We start from the raw sequence: 17,950 nt of genomic DNA, 5'->3' as shown, positions 1-17,950 counted from the left end.
CAATGCAAGTTTAACAGTCAAAATTGTTAAAAACGATTATAAGATAACTCATCATATGACGATGTATGAGTTGAGCACTTGGCACTGATTCTCAGCAGCTCAGACTACTTATTATGTGTAGACTTAGTCCATTTGTCATAGTGTACATCTGCCACAGCAGAGGGGGCTTCACTTGTCTGTCCAAAGATGGCAGCAGACACTCTCAACTAGGTCAAATATCTTTATTACACACTTTTCCAGCATCTGCTCGACTGGCCCAACAGCATGTTCGGCCTGGCAGACGGAGAAGTTTTACATAACTCCGGTCGAGCAGAATAAGAGCGCAACAGCTGTGAACTCAATGACTTCACTTTCCATTGGAAAACTCCTCGCTTCTACTATTGAGGATTGGAAATTTCTACATTAATCACTGAATAGGCCACAGGATGACTTGCAGGTTGATTCTGGAGGGTGCCCTTGTGACAAGAGTAATAACTCAAATTTGTATGAATATACAGCAGAGAAGGGGGGGGGGGGGCAGGATCAAATGATGATATTTAAGGATCACAATCACCAACTCCTGGTGCTAACTGAAAAAAGGGACATGATTTATCATAGCTTATTAATCTCTCCTCTTTGAAAGCACCCACAACCCCTCCAGATACTATAAAAATGATTAAACCAAATGGCCGACTCCCAAGAGATGCATTTTAATCTCTTGGAAGTCACTTTTTTTAAACCAATACTAGACAAAGACAATGGTAGAGTTGTACAAAAGCCACCTTACTTCTAAAGATTCAGGCTTACTGAGTTCAATCTTTCCAAATAACAATTAGGTCCCCTTTGTTTTACACATCTCAGTCTTTTACCTGGCAGTGGATCTCCAGCGGTGTTGACCTGTACAAAGATAGGCTCACTCTCAAGGCTGTCCTCCACAGCGTAGATACTGATGTTGTACAATTTCCCAGGTCGAAGGTCACTCAGAGTCACAGATGTTGCTGTGTCAGGGAGAGTCAGCTCCGTGCTTTCACCTTCTACTGATGGAGTGTAGACGACACGATAGCCTGCGTGGAGGAAGTGACCATACAGTTCATTTTGTGTAGGTAACCGTAACATATGAATAGGCAGGGGTTCAAATTAGCAACAGAATGGTGATAGATTTTGGCTGTGACTGACAATATTGCCATAGCATACCGGTGATGGGAGCCAGTGGTTTTTCCCAGCTGATCACAATGGAAGTTTCTCCCACATCCTCCACTTCATGCTCAGTAGGAGCATCAGGTGCTATGGAACAAATGGGGTGCAAATGTGAGAAGAAAAATTACAACCACTGCCTTTTTTACTGGATCACTTGTTTTGTAGTCCCTGGCACACGTTCATTAGGCTGCTTGCAGATCGGGGATTCAAAACAATATTTCAGTCTAGCAGATGTCATTTTTGTGCCCTAGATGAGAATGGGAAAGAATATCGGAGAAGAGAAGAAAGATGGGAATATAAAATGAGAGAGAAAGCGTGTGTATGTGCCTACTAACCAGTGGTTTGTGAAGTAGTAAGAATGAGGTTGTCCTCTCCATCATCTGTAACCTCATAGACGTTAACAGTGTACTTCCTCCCAGGTAGAAGCTCATTAATGTTCACTGAGGTAGTTGTACGGGGCAGGTCTGTTGGGAAAAATGTGTTGTATAAACACATTGGTTTTCATTCATCTAAATATTTTAAAGCAGCTAAATAAACATATTTTAATCTCTAACAAACTGAGGACTGAGCTTGATTTCATCAGGCCAAATTACAATGCAAAATATTTTTGCCACCACTCCAATACAAAACCTGTATTTATATGTATTCATGTTTGTATATGTGCACTGTATATCTGCACTTACCTAGCACCATGGGTTGTCCAGTAGCCTGTCCCTGTTCACTGAGCTCATACTCTACTCTGAAACCAGAAACTGTGTCGGAGGCAGAAACCCAGGAAATGACAAAGCTGCTGGAGGTAATTTCGGTCACTGACTCTGAGATGTCGACCACAGGCGGAGGCTGGGTGGTCTCGCCTTGTGATGTAGCCACTACAGGAAAAGACAGAGATGGAATATATGAGAATTGGCTACTTGCTGCCTCTGCAACACTGCACAGGACACTCTGGAAAAATCTCAGTGAGTACTTTCTGGTTCAATAAAAGTTACATTTAAGGAACCAAATTGAATAGAAAAAGGGCACATTTCATTATGTTGCAAGCACACTTCCAGACCCCTGTCTTTAATATCATCTTCCATATTTTGTATTTTGCAAACCAGTACACATTAAGCAGTGATATGCAGAAAAAAAACACCCACGCCCAAGCCGGCTTACATGGAAACATGTAAGCCAAATAAACTGGTCAACGACGATACTGTTGGTTAAACAGTGATGTGGCAACTAAACCAGCGCTGAGATCTGTCAACTCCCTCAACTCACGTGATCCATAAGTGGTGGTGAAGTCAAAGCGTGTGATCTCTCTGCGTCCAAACCGCAACATGCTGATTAGCTGACCCTCGTAGGTGATGCCTGGCTTCAGACCAGAGATGGTGTAGGAGTTAAGATGGCCAGGGATCATCACCTCTCTCCATGGGTTTTGAGTGTTTTTCTGTAAAATGTGACGAAAGATGTTGGGAAAAAAGATGCGAGAGTATCTTAAAGCTTAGAATGCAGAACAGGAGTTGAATGTTAGATATGTCAAAAGGGACTGCATCAGCATCAGGTTCAGTGGAGAGATGACAAAGACGAGGCACCATTTCCTTGTTAACTGTGATGTTCAATAAGAAAACTCACCACTTTCCATTTGAGGATGTACTGGGTGATGTGAGCAGACTGTGGGGCATTCCACTGAATAGGGTGGGAGTTGGGTTGGTTTCCAGATTCTGTTATGATCACCTGGACAGGACGGTTACCACCTGAGAGAGAAAAAGAACAAAGACAGAGGGGTAAGCAGTTTTACAAACCAGGAGTTTCACTGTCTATTGTACAGTAAATATATCATCATAGTGTGATATTGTGCACAGATTTAACAGATAAGAGGGGGCATTTTCAATGTTGTAAATATCAAACATCTTAGTTAAATCTTAACTTTGACAAGCGGACACAAACTAACATTGCAAAATACTAGTTCTTCTACAATCTGTGAAATTTCAACAACTTGCAGCTTTACATAACCTGCTTTAACAGCGAGTGAGTATCAGTGAATGTGGAGCAATATTTTTCTGTACCGAACACAGACAGAGCAAGGAAAAACTAGCACGTCCCTGTGAGATTCCAGTCCAGATTTCAACAGCTGGAGGAGAGAAGCCTTTTACTCTATTTTCTCTACTCTTTAACCTTCTCTTTCATCATGTTTTCTAACCTTCCCTGTTCTCTTGGACAGACTAACTTTGCTGCAGGACTAGTTCATTTGTAAAAGAGCAGCATTTACAGGATACTTAACAAATAAAAAGTACAAATATTGTAGACTAATTTCGCAGTGAAAATTGCTCCCTTCCTATCTCTAACCTCAGTTAGGATTCCTCCACTTTGGACATTACTGCAAACAGCAAACATCTTGAAACTCAAGAGAGTTTAATATCTGAACAATCCGGCAATCTTTATCAAATTGAAACTGACTTTCATTATCAGAATCAAACATATGATAGTAAAAATGCTGGATCAAATATCGGGGGGAAAATCCAATATGACCTATTGTCAAATATACCCTGAAATGTCATGGAAATGCTTGTATGGTCTCATGTGATAGACATGGATAGGTTTGATAAAACACTTTCCATATTCCTTCAGTGATGCTTCTACAAATTTCTACAAACAACAAGCATCCAAGAAGAGTGTGAGAAAACCCCTCGTGAAAGCAATACAGCAAAGCTGATAACAGAAAATCATGAATTTATTGTGCTGGATAAGCCTTTTTCAGTCCTAAAAACATGGGCTTTGATGCTTAACTGAACTCCCCGGTTCTCGCTGCAAGCTGCCAAACAACATTTAACAGCTGTCCCACATCTATGCACATCTGTTAGTGGATTCCTTGGAAAACCTTTTGTAGCTGACAGGAGCTCAAATTTGTGTATTGTGTCATTACTACATTTGACAGCACTATGCATAAACTTGGATTTTGTATTGCAAAAAGTGGCGGGCGAGGCTAAAGTGCATCAATTTACTAGACAATGCACGAAACATGCAAGTTGAATATAAAAGGCTTATCAGGTTAGTAGATACAAAAGAAGAAAAATGGCATCAGCAGAAGCTCAGAATTGTAGTATCTTTACTGGTTTCGGAAATGAAACAAGGGTATCAAGTCATCTTCAATGTAAACAGAAGTTATGTGGTGTGCAGACTCCTGACATAAGCTGTGCTGATAGAAACTGGTAGCTTCTAGCTATAAAGAACTGAGGTTTTCTAACCACTTTTCCAAATAGCAGACCTGTAATCAAAGTTTCTGAGCAAGTGGCTCGGTTAACCAGAAGTTACTAGCAGATACACAAACCTCAAAAACAATCTGGGTCCAATTACTGCCTATTACAGACCCACAGGCCACTGGCGAGGGTAAGGGTTACATAGAATCAGATGTGGGATGTGCATGAAAACGGATGCACACTTGCAGTGGATGTACTGCATGTACACACGCACATTCTCCCAGCATTATGTACACACATCTGTGTAACAAGTACAAGCACGCATGCCCCTTTACTTTGCACACATAGACACAACATTCATTCTTGATACAGACAGATGAACAGCAAAGTGGTGATAAGGACCACAGTAAAGGGAAGTCATGTTGAGAGCCATACTAACAATAAGAAATACCCCAAAAGATTAAATTACACCCGAGACGGCAGAAAAGAAAACAGCATTTTCTTTAGATGATCTTATCAATGTAGGACTAAATCTGAGACTTGTAAAAACCTTTAAAAAATCCTTCACTTGGGTTTTCCATTTTTACCTTTTATGGTGTTTTACCCAGTAAGCCAACTGACTTGCAGTCTGGCTTTGCCTTTTGCAGCCCTTAAATCTTAGCATGCTGTATTTTGTATGCCTAGGCACACACGCACACACACACACACGGAGCAAGTTCACAGCTGGTTGCTATTATAGCCACTTACGGCGGAATAGTGCCCTACATTTTGTATCTGCCGTCAACCTGCTTCAAACACAAAGCAAACAAGCAACAGTTCAAATGCTCCTTTATGTAAGACTTGTCGAACTTCTGTTTCCACTAGCATAGCTTCACAGCCTCATTTGGAGCTATACTGACATATTTATGCATGCTGTGGGAGATTTTAAAACAAAACTATCAGAAAATTTTAACAAATTGCACACTGGGTAGAACTAACATGGTTAGTTGTAATGACAAAGGGGGCAGAGAGCTAACAAGTATACAACAAAGCCTGTGAATGGACACAGACCCATGTAGGAGAAAACTTAAAATCAAGTGTGTAAGAAACGTGAGAAAGATTTAGTTGTAAAAAGCTGGTGTGCAGTGATGCCATCTAGCCAAACCTGGTTTCAAGTCATCAGGAATGAGGTAACTTAACCATCATGGCAACATAATGTTGTGCAATGAAGCATGCCTTTGCTCTGAATAAAAATTTTAAGTGATTTCTAAAATCCACAAAATTTGAAAACTGTTATTCAACAGGCTTTTAAGGTGTGTATGTGGTAGGTGTGTGTGTCAGGGGGTGTAGACACGCACACACACACACACACACACTGTGGTGTTTTGTACAGCTGTAGCAACAGCACAGGGGATGTACCACATGCTAGCAAGAACAAAGGCTCTGAGTGGTGGGTGTATCTATAAAAGAGGAAATCACACCCCCTCCCATTTCTGTCTGTTTCACATCAAAGTCAAGGACCTAATTTTCAAGGTGACTTAAACAAACATTCTGCTCCTGGGAACACTTTGTCCATTCATTATCCTGTACTACACCGGATATCAATATATATTGTGATACAGTAAATATTCTGGAGAAGCTTTTTAAGATTACAAAAATCAGACAGGAATGATTTTGGCTAATCCAGCAAACTAAATACAAATAAAGAATGAATAAATACCTGTCAACTCAAGCTCCTTCAACACATTGATGCAAAAATCCTATAAAATCCAATATTGCCATAAATCATTGAAAGCATTGCCCAAATTTAAAGTATTTCCCACCATAGCCTGATAAACCCAGATACCCCCATATATATGGTAAGACAAAATCTCTGATCTGTCCAACAGTATACATCACCCAACCTAAATGTATATTTAACATCTTACCAGCGTAGGGCTGCTGGGGCTCGCAGCTGAGCTCTCCAACGCCATTGCCATAGCAATAGCACTTGTAATTGATTCCATGGATGACTTTATCCCAAGACTCTCCGATCTGATAGAAAGCTCTGGTCTCCGGCTCCTGGCACTGGTCTGAGGGCAGAGTCACATAAAGCCAAGTAATGCAACAGGGATCAGTGACAAGAGTTTGACAACAAATGCTATTGTCGTGAATTATCACTATTTTCAACAGGAACTGAAAATTAAAAGGTTTTGTGTCTGTGTTAAGAGTGGAAATGATGCAACCACATAAATATTCATAATTATCAGACCAATTAGCAAGTGTGCAGCTAGCGTAGGGATTAGTCTATACAGGAGGATTCTTTTCTCTTGCCCATTCCCATTCATGAACCTTCTATACAGCTAGTAAAGTCCAAGTAGATGGGGAAAAAAAGAGTTTTGACCATTAAATCGAATATATTTTTAAATATTAGTAGAGACTGAAGGAACACAGACAGTAATGTACAGCCTGTAATATGTAAACCAGTAACATGGTAAACTCACCAATGGCATCACACTTCCAGCGGCCACGCCCCTGTCCAAAGCACGTGCAGTTCATCGTGTAGCCTTCATCGTGTAGTTTGGTGAAGGTTTGGTTCACCTCATAGGTCAGACCACCCACAATACACTGGTCTGCAGTAGACACATAAACATAGGTATATGAAGACATGGACAAGCAAATGCAAAGTGAAACTTATTTTCTAATTACCTCACTGCTTTTGCACACCTGCTCTTATGAACTGTTTGTGTGTGTGTGTGTGTGTGTGTGTGTGTGTGTGTGTGTGTGTGTGTGTGTGTGTGTGTGTGTATGTGTATGTGTGTGTGTGTGTGTGTGTGTGTGTGTGTGTGTGATGCAGGTGTAACCGGAGCCTCATAAAGCGCAGGTGCTGGCTCACTTTTAACCTTTCGGCAGGTGAGTGATTACATCACACGGGACCTTTCACCTCTTCACTCAGAGAGTTCTAATATTACTCTCACATTATTACCCCACACACAGAGGAAGAAAGGGTGATTGAGAGTTGCTGTCATGGCAGTGTTTTGTCTATGTAACCTGTTCTGTCTCTCGCTGTTACACACACACACACACACACCTTTAAGCTGGGAGTAAGCGACACAACTCCATTCTCCTCGCCCATTGCCGACGCAGGTACATCGCATCATGTGACCCAGAACATCGTGCCGTTTGTCCCACTGGTCTCCTACGCGATACATCACCCCTTCGCTGGTCGTACACACTTCTTCATGGGCTAGAACACACAGGACAAAGCCAGTTACAAGAGTGCACACTGAAATGCTTAGATACATTTTTCAGAAAGGTTTGGACTTCTGGGGAAAAACTGGAACAAACTCATACTCAACTTTAGTTGAAAACACAAACCAAACTACACCACACAAAATAAATCAGATCCACAGGCATGGATCCAAACACATCATACACACGTGTTAGCAACACAAGCGGTGTATACCAGCATCAAGATAAAAACAGACACAAACACACTATAATCACTGATCCCCCTTGGAGATCACTGATTCTACCCTACAATTACTACACAAGGCTGTAGAGGATACAACCACCACAGAACACCTGTGTCAATAGGAAAGAAGATTTTCATGGATTAAAAAGGCAGAAACAGCTGTCCTTGTGTGTATGAGTGACTGTGTGTTCAACATATGTTCTCCTCTAATTAAAAGAGTGAGTAGTTTCTATCAGGAAAGATAGAAAGTTTGTGTTATGCACGCCTGGTGTTAAAAAAAGTAGTAAGAGTAGTAGTAAGAAAATGTTTATAGTATTTGACTGTTGAACTGAAGTTCTTCACATTATTGTTTATTTTAGTGCAGATTCTAACCTGTTTTGTGAGTGTTGACCTATATCCAGATACAGGAAGGAATACAGCAGCAGAGCTTACAAGGAAGCCCTTGAGTTTACAATGGTGGCAGAAACTAGCATTCATTGTTGAAACTGTGTGCGTGCAGACAAAATGACACTGATTCAACGGTGTGACGCTGTACAACAGGTAGACTGATAAACTGATATGCATGCCAGTGTACATATCTGTTTAACGCTCCACATAGGGTAGGGAGGTGGAGGTGGAGATAAAGGGCAGATCTGCTGTCTTGGAGCCCAGCCCAGACTTTTCTATGCCAGACAGAATCTGGACCAGAGCCAGACCATCTGGTTCCTGGGAGTGAAGATCCTTTGGACTTGGTTTGGTGGGCTGTGCACCAAGGCCAGGGGCAGAAATACAGAGGCTGGAGATTTTTAGGACATGGTATAGAATATTCAAGTACCTGGGCGGTGGTTTGAGATATGCAGTGGCAAGGCCTGGGGCTCAAGTGAATTTAAGCATTTGAATGATAAGAACAGGGGCTGGTAAACTACATGTAATCCTTATGATTTTATATAATTTAGTAATCATTAAAAAAACTCTTTTTATCACAGATGATGATGCATTTCTGGTCTAAAATCATTATTAAAAAGATGCATGATACATTTAATATGAATGCAATTAAGTAACATTACAGTGAGTTAATATTCATCAAGCCTTAGTCAGTGATTAAAATCCAGGTTTTCTCTGAAATGTTAACTGCATTGTTCATGTGTTATAGCATTACAGCCCAATATTATGAGCAAAACATATGTGAGTTCTGTTTCATAGTAAAATTTCTCTTTAATTACTGCACAGCTGTTTGGACATTGCATCCAACAGAGCTACAATTTCCTCCAGGCAAAACAGATACTACCCGATAGTATGTTAGGAGACTTTAACTGAGATGCAGAGGAAAAACCAAAGATCTGGTGCCGACATATTGGGCTGAATTTGAGGAAGAGTTTTCTTGGTGACTTTACCCCTGATTTTGAAGAGGGACTGATATACATATAATTGTTTGAGGGTTGCTGAGTTACAGAGAAAACAGTGGATCTAATAATGTAAATGGTGCAGTTTGCATAATGGAGGTGCACCCTGGAGGTGAGCCCCAGGTGAACCCCAGCTGGAGACCACTGACCTACCATCCCAAGAACACATGGCAGACACCAGATTAGCCTATCCAGCAATCTTTCCAGAAGACTGCCACAGGTGGAAGAGAAGGGGCTCCAGACTATTACTGTCCCTTAAACACCACCATTAACATCTCAAGTACTATGTTTGTTTTGACAATCCCTGTGAAGTCATTAATGTCCATTTCAAAGACACCCTGCTGCTTTGACTGCTAGACTAAGTTTAACACAGACAACCTGCTCTGACATTGGCTAAAGGGCATGAACGCTGTCTTTTCTCTCTTTAAATCTCAACAGGGTGTTTTTAACAACAGGGTGTCCCAGGACTAAAGTAGATATATAAACAAATTCTAAAGAAAATTATAGCTTTGAAAAAAAAGGTGTAAAAATTAAAAAACAAGTACAATCCATTATCCCATTACTCGCCATTTACTTGTTAAGTTCATCATAAAAAAGCACAAGGATTACTATTCTATAGGATGTCTACATGTGCATGTGTCAACTCAAAACATCTGCACACAGCAGAATCCCATGACTTCAGAGCAGACTTAAACAAGTTTATTTTTTGAACTTAAAGGATCGCCTATCTGTCTTGCCACGCTGCAAAAAACTACAAAAGATAAGTTCTTATGAGATAAAATAAATCAAGTGCTCATTTTTTTCTTCTAAGACTACTTTATCTCAGATAAGATGTTTCCACTGTGTACAATCCACATTTTACAGCCTGCTGCCAAACAGACTATTTGATCTTCTATCTGAAGTCTACTTTAATGTCATGTACACACTTAATTCAAGCAGTGCCTGGGATAAACCTCACTTTCAGCTACAATTATGTTTAAAGGCATTAGCTAGTTTGGATCCCCCTTTGAAGACATGCACAGCAATACCACAGACTCACATTTGTTGTGACCTCTCAGCTGTGTTTGTATTAAATGGCTTTGGGATCTACTACAAATTTTGACTTACTGCCTAACTTGCTACCCAACATAATTATGTGGTTTATAAATTTGACTATTAGGCTTATTTAAACATCAACACAAATTAGCTCTGATATCTAAAGAAGTCCTCTTTTTTTAACCGCATGTTGGTACCATCATTACCATTTCATTACTTCTTCACAGACGTTAGTGCAGTGTCAACAACCCCCTAGTGTTTCACTGGCTTCAGCCTCTTTTGTTACCCATGGAGACCTAATTGACACCTATACAACACAACAACACATTTCTTTCAAGGCAACAGGGACCTCAATGTCAATTTGGCTATTCTATAAATAAAAGCTGTAAGAACTGTAAATTAGATTTTGTCTGTGCCATCAGCCCTGACTCCTTTTTAACATCACTCTGATAATAGCTTTTATGTAAATGAAATAAGGTTACCCATCAAATCTTTTCATCGTCAAAGAATGTGCTTAATACAAAGGCCATGTTAACTCCTTGATTCAGACTGAGTGGAGATACATTTTACTTAAGACTGGGAGGGACATTGCAATTAGCTGTGCTAATCACATTAGTGGCCCCCATGGCTAGCAAACTGCTGAGCTGATCCGCAGTTGGCCAGTTCGCCAGGTTGTCCACAGTAATGCAGATATTTTTATTTTGGCCATCTAGCCACATTAAGTTGGCATTTTTAACCTTTGAAAATGTCCAGTTTTGTTAAAACTATATTAAATAGATCTTAAAACATCTGTCTCATGTTGTAGTGTGGACTTGGAAAATGAAACATTTCAACAACGGTGACATTCGGTTATTATATGATCTCAGGTGTCTCATTATCCAGAAACTTTACTGTCTTGCAAACAAACATTTTGAAACTTATGTGTGAAAAAAACAAGGTTTAAAGTCCTGTTTTCTTTCAAATGAACATTTGAATGACATTTAAAAATTTTAAATAGTGTGGCCTAAAACTGCTTTCAGTACCACACAACCTCCAATAACCAACACCTCCAGTCTGTCCCCTCCCTTCCCTCTCTGTCCATCACACACACACACACACACACACACACACACACACACACACACGCAAACTTACCAGCCATGGGACAGAACCCAAAACGCTGTTCTGCATCATAGTCTGTTGTGGTGCCACACCACTTCATGCCATCTCTACGTCCCTCTGCAGTACAGTCAGTGTAGTTTCGGCCATTATAGAGGAAGGGGAACTGGCACAGAGCACCGTTAGAATTACCGCCTCGTGTTGCCACCATTACTGTTAAAAGAAAAACATAACCATATAAATTGGTTTCACTATGAGTTATCAATATCCAAATCCCAATACAACTCCTTTTTTTTTTTTTTTTTAAATAGTAAACATACATAGTATTAAACAAGATACGTATGTATCAAGCATAATCCCAAACTTCAGATATGGTGTAGTTGATTGAGGTAGTGCCTGGGTTTTGTTTTAAACTAGTCAGTCAGACTAGCCAGTAAACTTGGACAGTTTTTATTTAGAAAATACTAGGTCTTAATTCAGGGCTTTTAAGGTGTTATCCTTAAAACAGTTATGTCATGTGTTTAAAAGTTTAAATGGGAGATTCAGCTACCATGCAGTGTTGGCCAGCTGTCTGTTATTTACATGCAACTAACATTACCATGCTAGGTTAGCTGCCTTTTTTTCCCATGATAGATGCTAGCTAGCGTTACGTATCTGCAAATTACATGAGGGGATTAGCTAGATTGTTTTTCCTAGAGAAAGACTCTGGTCTGGACACCAGTACGTGTAGAGCATATTATCCACCCAACAGCCAAGAGCTTCACAGAAGTAATATTAATTAGCTACAGCTGAGTTAATTTTCCGGCACGCTTCCAAATCAAGGTTTTAATATAAAAACAATTGTTCACCCCTTGTCAACTACCCATTTCTCTTCAAAATTCTTACACATTTCCTGCCTTTAATAATATTCAACATATCTGCTCACCATTCTTCTCTGTACAGAAAGAATATTTCTCATCTGTCTCAAAGTCAGAGGAGGTGGAACACCAGAGCTGTCCATCACTGCGTCCATCAGAGGTACAAGAGTGGTAGGTCTTTCCCTTGTAGACAAAGGGGAACACACAGGGCTGACCTCCGGAGTTGCCACCGTACACTGGAGCTGGTCCATCTGTGTGAAGACAGGAACACACACGAATGCAGTAAATATGACTACACATATATGAAAAGAGCTCACAGCTGCATTCACATGTTGGGTTGTGTGTTCATTGTTCCTCAGCCTAATCATACAGCTCTACGGGTGACTTTGTTGTATTCCATGTACCAAAATTATTATTATAAATTATGGCCACTGTTGTATACGATTGTGCATGTGATTACTTTGCACTGGGATGCTGTGAATTTGTAAAGACAAAAGAACATCTCTTACCCCACTCTTCACAGCTGACTCCATTGCCAAGACAGGTACAGATCATCTGTTTGCTTCCCTGGTTCTTAATCCAGCGCTGGCCGATGAAGTACGCCAGTCCTGCATCTGTCCGACACAGTCCCTCCTGGGGAAGCTCAGGCACAGTGGCAGGCTGGTAGACTGCAGGCTGGATGTTAGTGATCACACGAGAGCCAGTGCCTAAAATGTAACGTTGGATTCAGCTCAGTGGCAGCAACAACATCAAAGAGCCACATAAAAACTTCCCAAATTAAAAATTACTTATTAAGTGATGATGTAGCTAAAACAACACAGAGGGTTGCTTTTAATTAAAACACAAGGATAAACATCTTTGAACAACTGTCACTGGAGTACAGCTCTATGCATGACTTCAGCTGAAACAACATGTAGTTATGTGTGTTATACTGTATAACATACGCATTAAAATAAAGTCTGGCTTTTATTTGGGCTGCAAGAGGACTGCACCAGGTCATCAACGATCGTGTCCCATTTACAAAAAAGAAGCTTTCCATTTGGTTTTTTTTTTACTGTCCCTGTGTCACACCGAGCATATGTTTCTGTCTCACACCCAATAATCACTTCAAACCACTTCAAGCACATTTCACCCACTAACTTCCCCGTGTTTCACTTCTCCCTCTTCATTTCCCTGTTCCCCGTCTCTCTTTCTCATGAGGTCATGATCACGAGTTACAAGACACGTCTTTCTCACTTCAGCACTTGGGACACTTAGCACTTCTTATCACTCCCTGCTAACAGCATCTGTCTCTGGAACACATTCTTCGCTCCACACAGAGAGCAGGACGGAGGGGGGAAAAAAGAGGCAGGGATATTATCATTTCTCACCCAGGCCAGTGGTGTGAAGTGAAGCATGTCGCTCACACTTCCACTCCCCTCGGCCGTTCCCTGTGCACAGACACTGGAGCGAGTGGCCTTGGGCATTTGTCTTGGTCCAGGTATCTCCAATACGGTAGGAGATCAGAGTATCCTGGTCGTTACAGCGATCTAGGCGAGAATGGAATGAGAGGAATTAATTAGAAATAGATGAAAGCTGCGAGATAGCAATGTGGCCCTTTTGGTACAAACTTTTAGGTGGGAATAATGGTAAAACCTTTATGTTAATGTGCGTGCATAAAAATCTGCAGTGATTCTGTGGGGAATGATTCCACCTGGCCACCAGCTGTTTCCATGTTTGTGCTTTGCGACTCTGTTGATAACTTGTTGAACACATGCATGGTAACAATTTATTGATGACATCCACTACAAAGATGTCTAAGGCCACCCTGAAGTCTTACATGTGACAACAAGCCAACAGGGAATAACATTAATTTTCATCTGTTACATCAGCCAGCATCATTAAGGATGCAGGTAATGGTTCTACTTGGAAACACAACTGGTTAAGATTTCCTCCACAGCCTGATAAAATCCTCTGACAAATCGCAAGCTACACTTTGCCTTTAGTTCCGCCAGTAAGGATATAGAGGCCATCTGTGCGGCATTCGATGAGAATAAAGCTGATATGTGTATCGACAAATGTGACTTGTTCAAAAACAGCAGCGTTTCAGCAGCAATTAATTTAATTTTCTGCTTGTGTGGCTCTTAATGACCAAGTTTTCCCTGTCTGTTTTTGTACAAGTAGAGTTACATTTGTGCAGATAGAAGATACACATAAAAGCGAAATCTTGAATACAAATGAATGTGACAAGAAAGTCACATCACATGGATTTTTCAAAGCTAGCCCTTCAAATGAATTCTCTGGAAGTTGTATTATTCGAATTGATGGTGTTCTGTCCCATACAGATTAAGTACAGTGACAAGATTAATGGAAAAACAAAAACGGAAATATAGAAAAAATGGGGATAAAAAAAGAAGGGTTTCTTACTTCTGGAGGTGCATGTAATGCGTCCACTTCCCTCTCCCAGACATGTGCAATCCACCACCATCCATCCCTGGTACGGCTTCTCCCATGTCTCCCCAACAACGTAGGATGCTCCCACAGTGTTGTCATAGCAACGCTCAGCTGCAGGAAACAACACTCATGAACTACTTCATCAATTAAAAAAATAATAAATTCACTAATCAAAGCTTGTGTACAAAACACTCAGAAAACATACCCTAAAAATAATGTTTATTCATTAACTGACTGTAAAACAGAGAGTGAATAATACATAATAATGATAGTCCATCATCCCAAACTTTTATGCAAACTAGCAAACAATCCAGCCAGTTTTCCTTCCAGGTAAGTACAGTCATCTGTTAGTCAGTGGCTGTCTGAATGACTCACCGATGGGTTTGCAGGTCCACTCTCCCTTGCCGTTACCCAGACAGACACACTCCAACATGTAGCCTCCTGTTTCATGGGGTCTCCTCCAGGTGTCACCTATCTTATATGAAGCCCCACCCTCATGACAGCGATCTGGGGCGAGAGAAGGAAAAGGGATGATTTTAGAGAGAGATTAATATGCATGTGTGTGTTTGCAAAGCAAAGGAAAAGAAACAAAAGAAACACAAACTCAAGATATTTCAATTATTATCTAACCACCCAGTTGCACAGCACCAGTTGCTAATCAGCTGTGAAGAATATGGAGATTAACCAGTTTACTGGCATCACTCTGGGAAACCAGGATATACACAGAACACATGAGCTGCGTGGTCTGGGGTTAGTTAATTAAACAGTTAATGGCAGCAGGGCAGCTCCTTGTAGAGCAGGCAACACACACAAAAACACAGACTTACTGGCAATGGTGCAGCTGATCTTGGCCCTCCCAGACCCGATACAGGTACAGTCCCAGATCATGCCGTCCTTGGGTCTCTCATAGGTTTCTCCCACAGTGTAGTACTGCTGGTTGTTCTTATCATAGCACCTTTCCTCTATACAGGGAAAAAACAATGGAAAATATGTGTTTTATTAAAAGGAAGAGAGAAATGAAGATGGACTGATGTGGGAAATGATGCAAAAGATGTGCAAAATGAGATCAATACACACAAACTAACCTTGAGGTTTGCTTTTACACTTGATGTCAGCGACTCCAAGGCAGGTACAGACCAGAGTGCTGCCCAAATACGGCCGTTCCCACTGGTCATTAATGCCATAGAAGTGGCCATTCTCTCTACAACCATCTGACAGAAGAAAAAAAAGACTTTGGTACAAGCTCTAATCAGGCAGCAGGAGGTCAAATAAAAAGCACCCCCTCCCTTTGCTCCTACACCAAAACACATACGGTATAGGGAAAATGTGAGGGAGAAAAAAAGACACACTCCACCCCAACACACCCATGAACACTGTACCTGCTCACCATGTCCTTTTTCAAAGTGGAAAGACAAATGCAGCCACTGGAAAATGGTCTAGCCCTGACCATAGCTTAAAAACACCAGCATTACTGGTTAAAAGACAAAAGCTTTTTATACCAAAATAGGCAAACCCTACATTGCAATAAACATTCTATTGTGGGATAAGTCTTCACCCATGTCTGTGAAATTGCTCCTGGATGTGTTAACTTGACTTCAAAAGGCCCCCAGGGCTGAGTAATAAATCAGTTGCACAGAGTGGAGAATAATATCCACTTTTACTCTCCCTCTCCCCCACCAGGCATCTTCTTTGTTCACATCTCATGACTTCACCTTTTTTTCTTTTTTTCCCCCCCAAGTTTAAAATTGAAGCCAAGTGTTTTCATTTCTTTATTTTCCTCTCAGAAGCTTTGATCCTTTCCTTTCAGACACGGATGAGATTGAGGAGATCAGAGAAGTTGTTGGTGTTGAAGTTAATCCAGTGATTCCAAGATCAAAGATTAACAACCGATTATCATTTTTGTGGCGTTTATCAACCCAAAGCACAAGGCATGAACCATGGGGTTCCCAATCGTATTAACTTCAAGGACGCTCAAACAGATTCACATCACACTTGAAACTACAGGGACACGATCTGATGTGTCCTGTTAGATATGACTACATAGTATATTGCTTTCTACCTCAACAACTAAAAAAAGTCAAACACATGATCGAAATTAACTGTAATGTCATCCCTCAAATTCTCCGAGGTCCCCTAAGTGACCTCTGGTAGCACCCGGACCCAGAATAGGGAACTATTTATTACTACAAGAAATCACTGTATAATAACTTGGGGGGGAAGCTTACCCTGAGAGGCTGAGGAGACGTGATGCGGCAGCGCTTGTCGCCGACCCCTGTGCGTCCCTTTGGGAATGCAGTTCACCGCGCTCCCGATACAGAGCGCAACCAGCACCCTGGCTAAGGTGCTGCCGGACATACTGTTTAATGCGAGCCGCCCGGTTATTGCAGAATGTGGGTACAGGTGCTCCTTGTGCAAAGTTTATTTCACCGGGGACGGAGAGAAGTCGGTTCCAGTGCAACTCTTATTTTATGCCGCGCTCCAACCTCCCGTTCAGTCCGCTCCTCTCCAGTCTGCGGCCCCAGTGTGCAGGTTACCAGTCTGTGGGAGTGATTTATCTGGGCATGGCTTAGTTTCAGCCGGAGGAGGGAGGTCCAACAAAGAGACCGACTACCCACGCAGCACGTAGGCTACAAATGAGGCAGACAAACTTTTTACGAAACAAAGTTTGGTAACGCAAATCCCAGGTCATAAACTCTAATTCTTTCTGTGTTTTGTTTAACTATGAGGGAAGACAGAAAGATTGTTTCAAAAATGCTATGGTTGTCTCCATGCAACCTGCAACACTGAGGTAAACAAACTTCAAAATATATTTGAAATCATGATGCGGAGGCAATGCCCCATTAGCTGAGTTTTATTGCCTCACCCGGTTAAAAATGATGTAGGTCCTGGCCCCAGCCCCTAACTGTTTGGGGTTTAGGACCCTGTTGGTCACAGGGGCGCAGCCCCGCTCTCATCTGCTATCTCTAGAAATGTCATCCAGAAAAGAAAATCCACCATCAGTGAACGACTCAAACCTCCTAGAATTTACCAAACCTTAGTCACTTGTACAACCGTCTAGCTATTCAGATTGTGTCTGGAGAGTCTCAGGTGTGCTTGAAAGATGATTTAAATGAATTATGTGATTGTTTTGTGCTTGAAACAAACAATGTATTTATGCAGAACAGGCCATGTAGAGCCATACCTGGTCCTTGTTTTGTCCTTTCAACGGGGCAGATGCTGCCTGTTTCTCTGTTTCCAGCCGTAAGGCCACACTTCACCCCCTGCTGTCCCAAACAGTACAATTCACTAGATGTGTAAGTAAAAATTGATTATTTTGTTTAATTGTTTCATTCACTATAAGTGAAGCCATTTTTCACAAAT

General features: G+C 41.2%; 1 protein-coding gene across 1 annotated transcript in view; it reads right to left on the bottom strand.

The window, feature by feature from the left end:
* fn1a (fibronectin 1a) overlaps window positions 1-17,237 on the bottom strand; it is a 34,488-nt gene extending 17,251 nt beyond the window's left edge. Inside the window, exons 1-18 of the mRNA XM_044216862.1 lie at window positions 16,816-17,237; window positions 15,676-15,801; window positions 15,418-15,552; window positions 14,966-15,097; window positions 14,564-14,701; window positions 13,528-13,686; window positions 12,667-12,864; window positions 12,226-12,408; window positions 11,337-11,513; window positions 7,402-7,557; window positions 6,815-6,943; window positions 6,260-6,403; window positions 2,788-2,909; window positions 2,434-2,602; window positions 1,860-2,045; window positions 1,512-1,640; window positions 1,174-1,263; window positions 849-1,043 (exon numbers count right to left, since the gene is read on the bottom strand). Coding sequence (XP_044072797.1) covers window positions 849-1,043; window positions 1,174-1,263; window positions 1,512-1,640; window positions 1,860-2,045; window positions 2,434-2,602; window positions 2,788-2,909; window positions 6,260-6,403; window positions 6,815-6,943; window positions 7,402-7,557; window positions 11,337-11,513; window positions 12,226-12,408; window positions 12,667-12,864; window positions 13,528-13,686; window positions 14,564-14,701; window positions 14,966-15,097; window positions 15,418-15,552; window positions 15,676-15,801; window positions 16,816-16,945 — 2,698 coding nt within the window. The 5' untranslated portion in view covers window positions 16,946-17,237. The remainder of the gene's footprint in view (window positions 1-848; window positions 1,044-1,173; window positions 1,264-1,511; window positions 1,641-1,859; window positions 2,046-2,433; window positions 2,603-2,787; window positions 2,910-6,259; window positions 6,404-6,814; window positions 6,944-7,401; window positions 7,558-11,336; window positions 11,514-12,225; window positions 12,409-12,666; window positions 12,865-13,527; window positions 13,687-14,563; window positions 14,702-14,965; window positions 15,098-15,417; window positions 15,553-15,675; window positions 15,802-16,815) is intronic.
* Window positions 17,238-17,950: the final 713 nt, after the last annotated feature.

Source organism: Siniperca chuatsi, linkage group LG12, assembly GCF_020085105.1.
Source record: "Siniperca chuatsi isolate FFG_IHB_CAS linkage group LG12, ASM2008510v1, whole genome shotgun sequence".
Classification (NCBI taxonomy): Eukaryota; Metazoa; Chordata; class Actinopteri; order Centrarchiformes; family Sinipercidae; genus Siniperca; species Siniperca chuatsi.
Note: the sequence above shows the minus strand (reverse complement) of the source record. Positions and strands in the feature narration are given on the sequence as shown.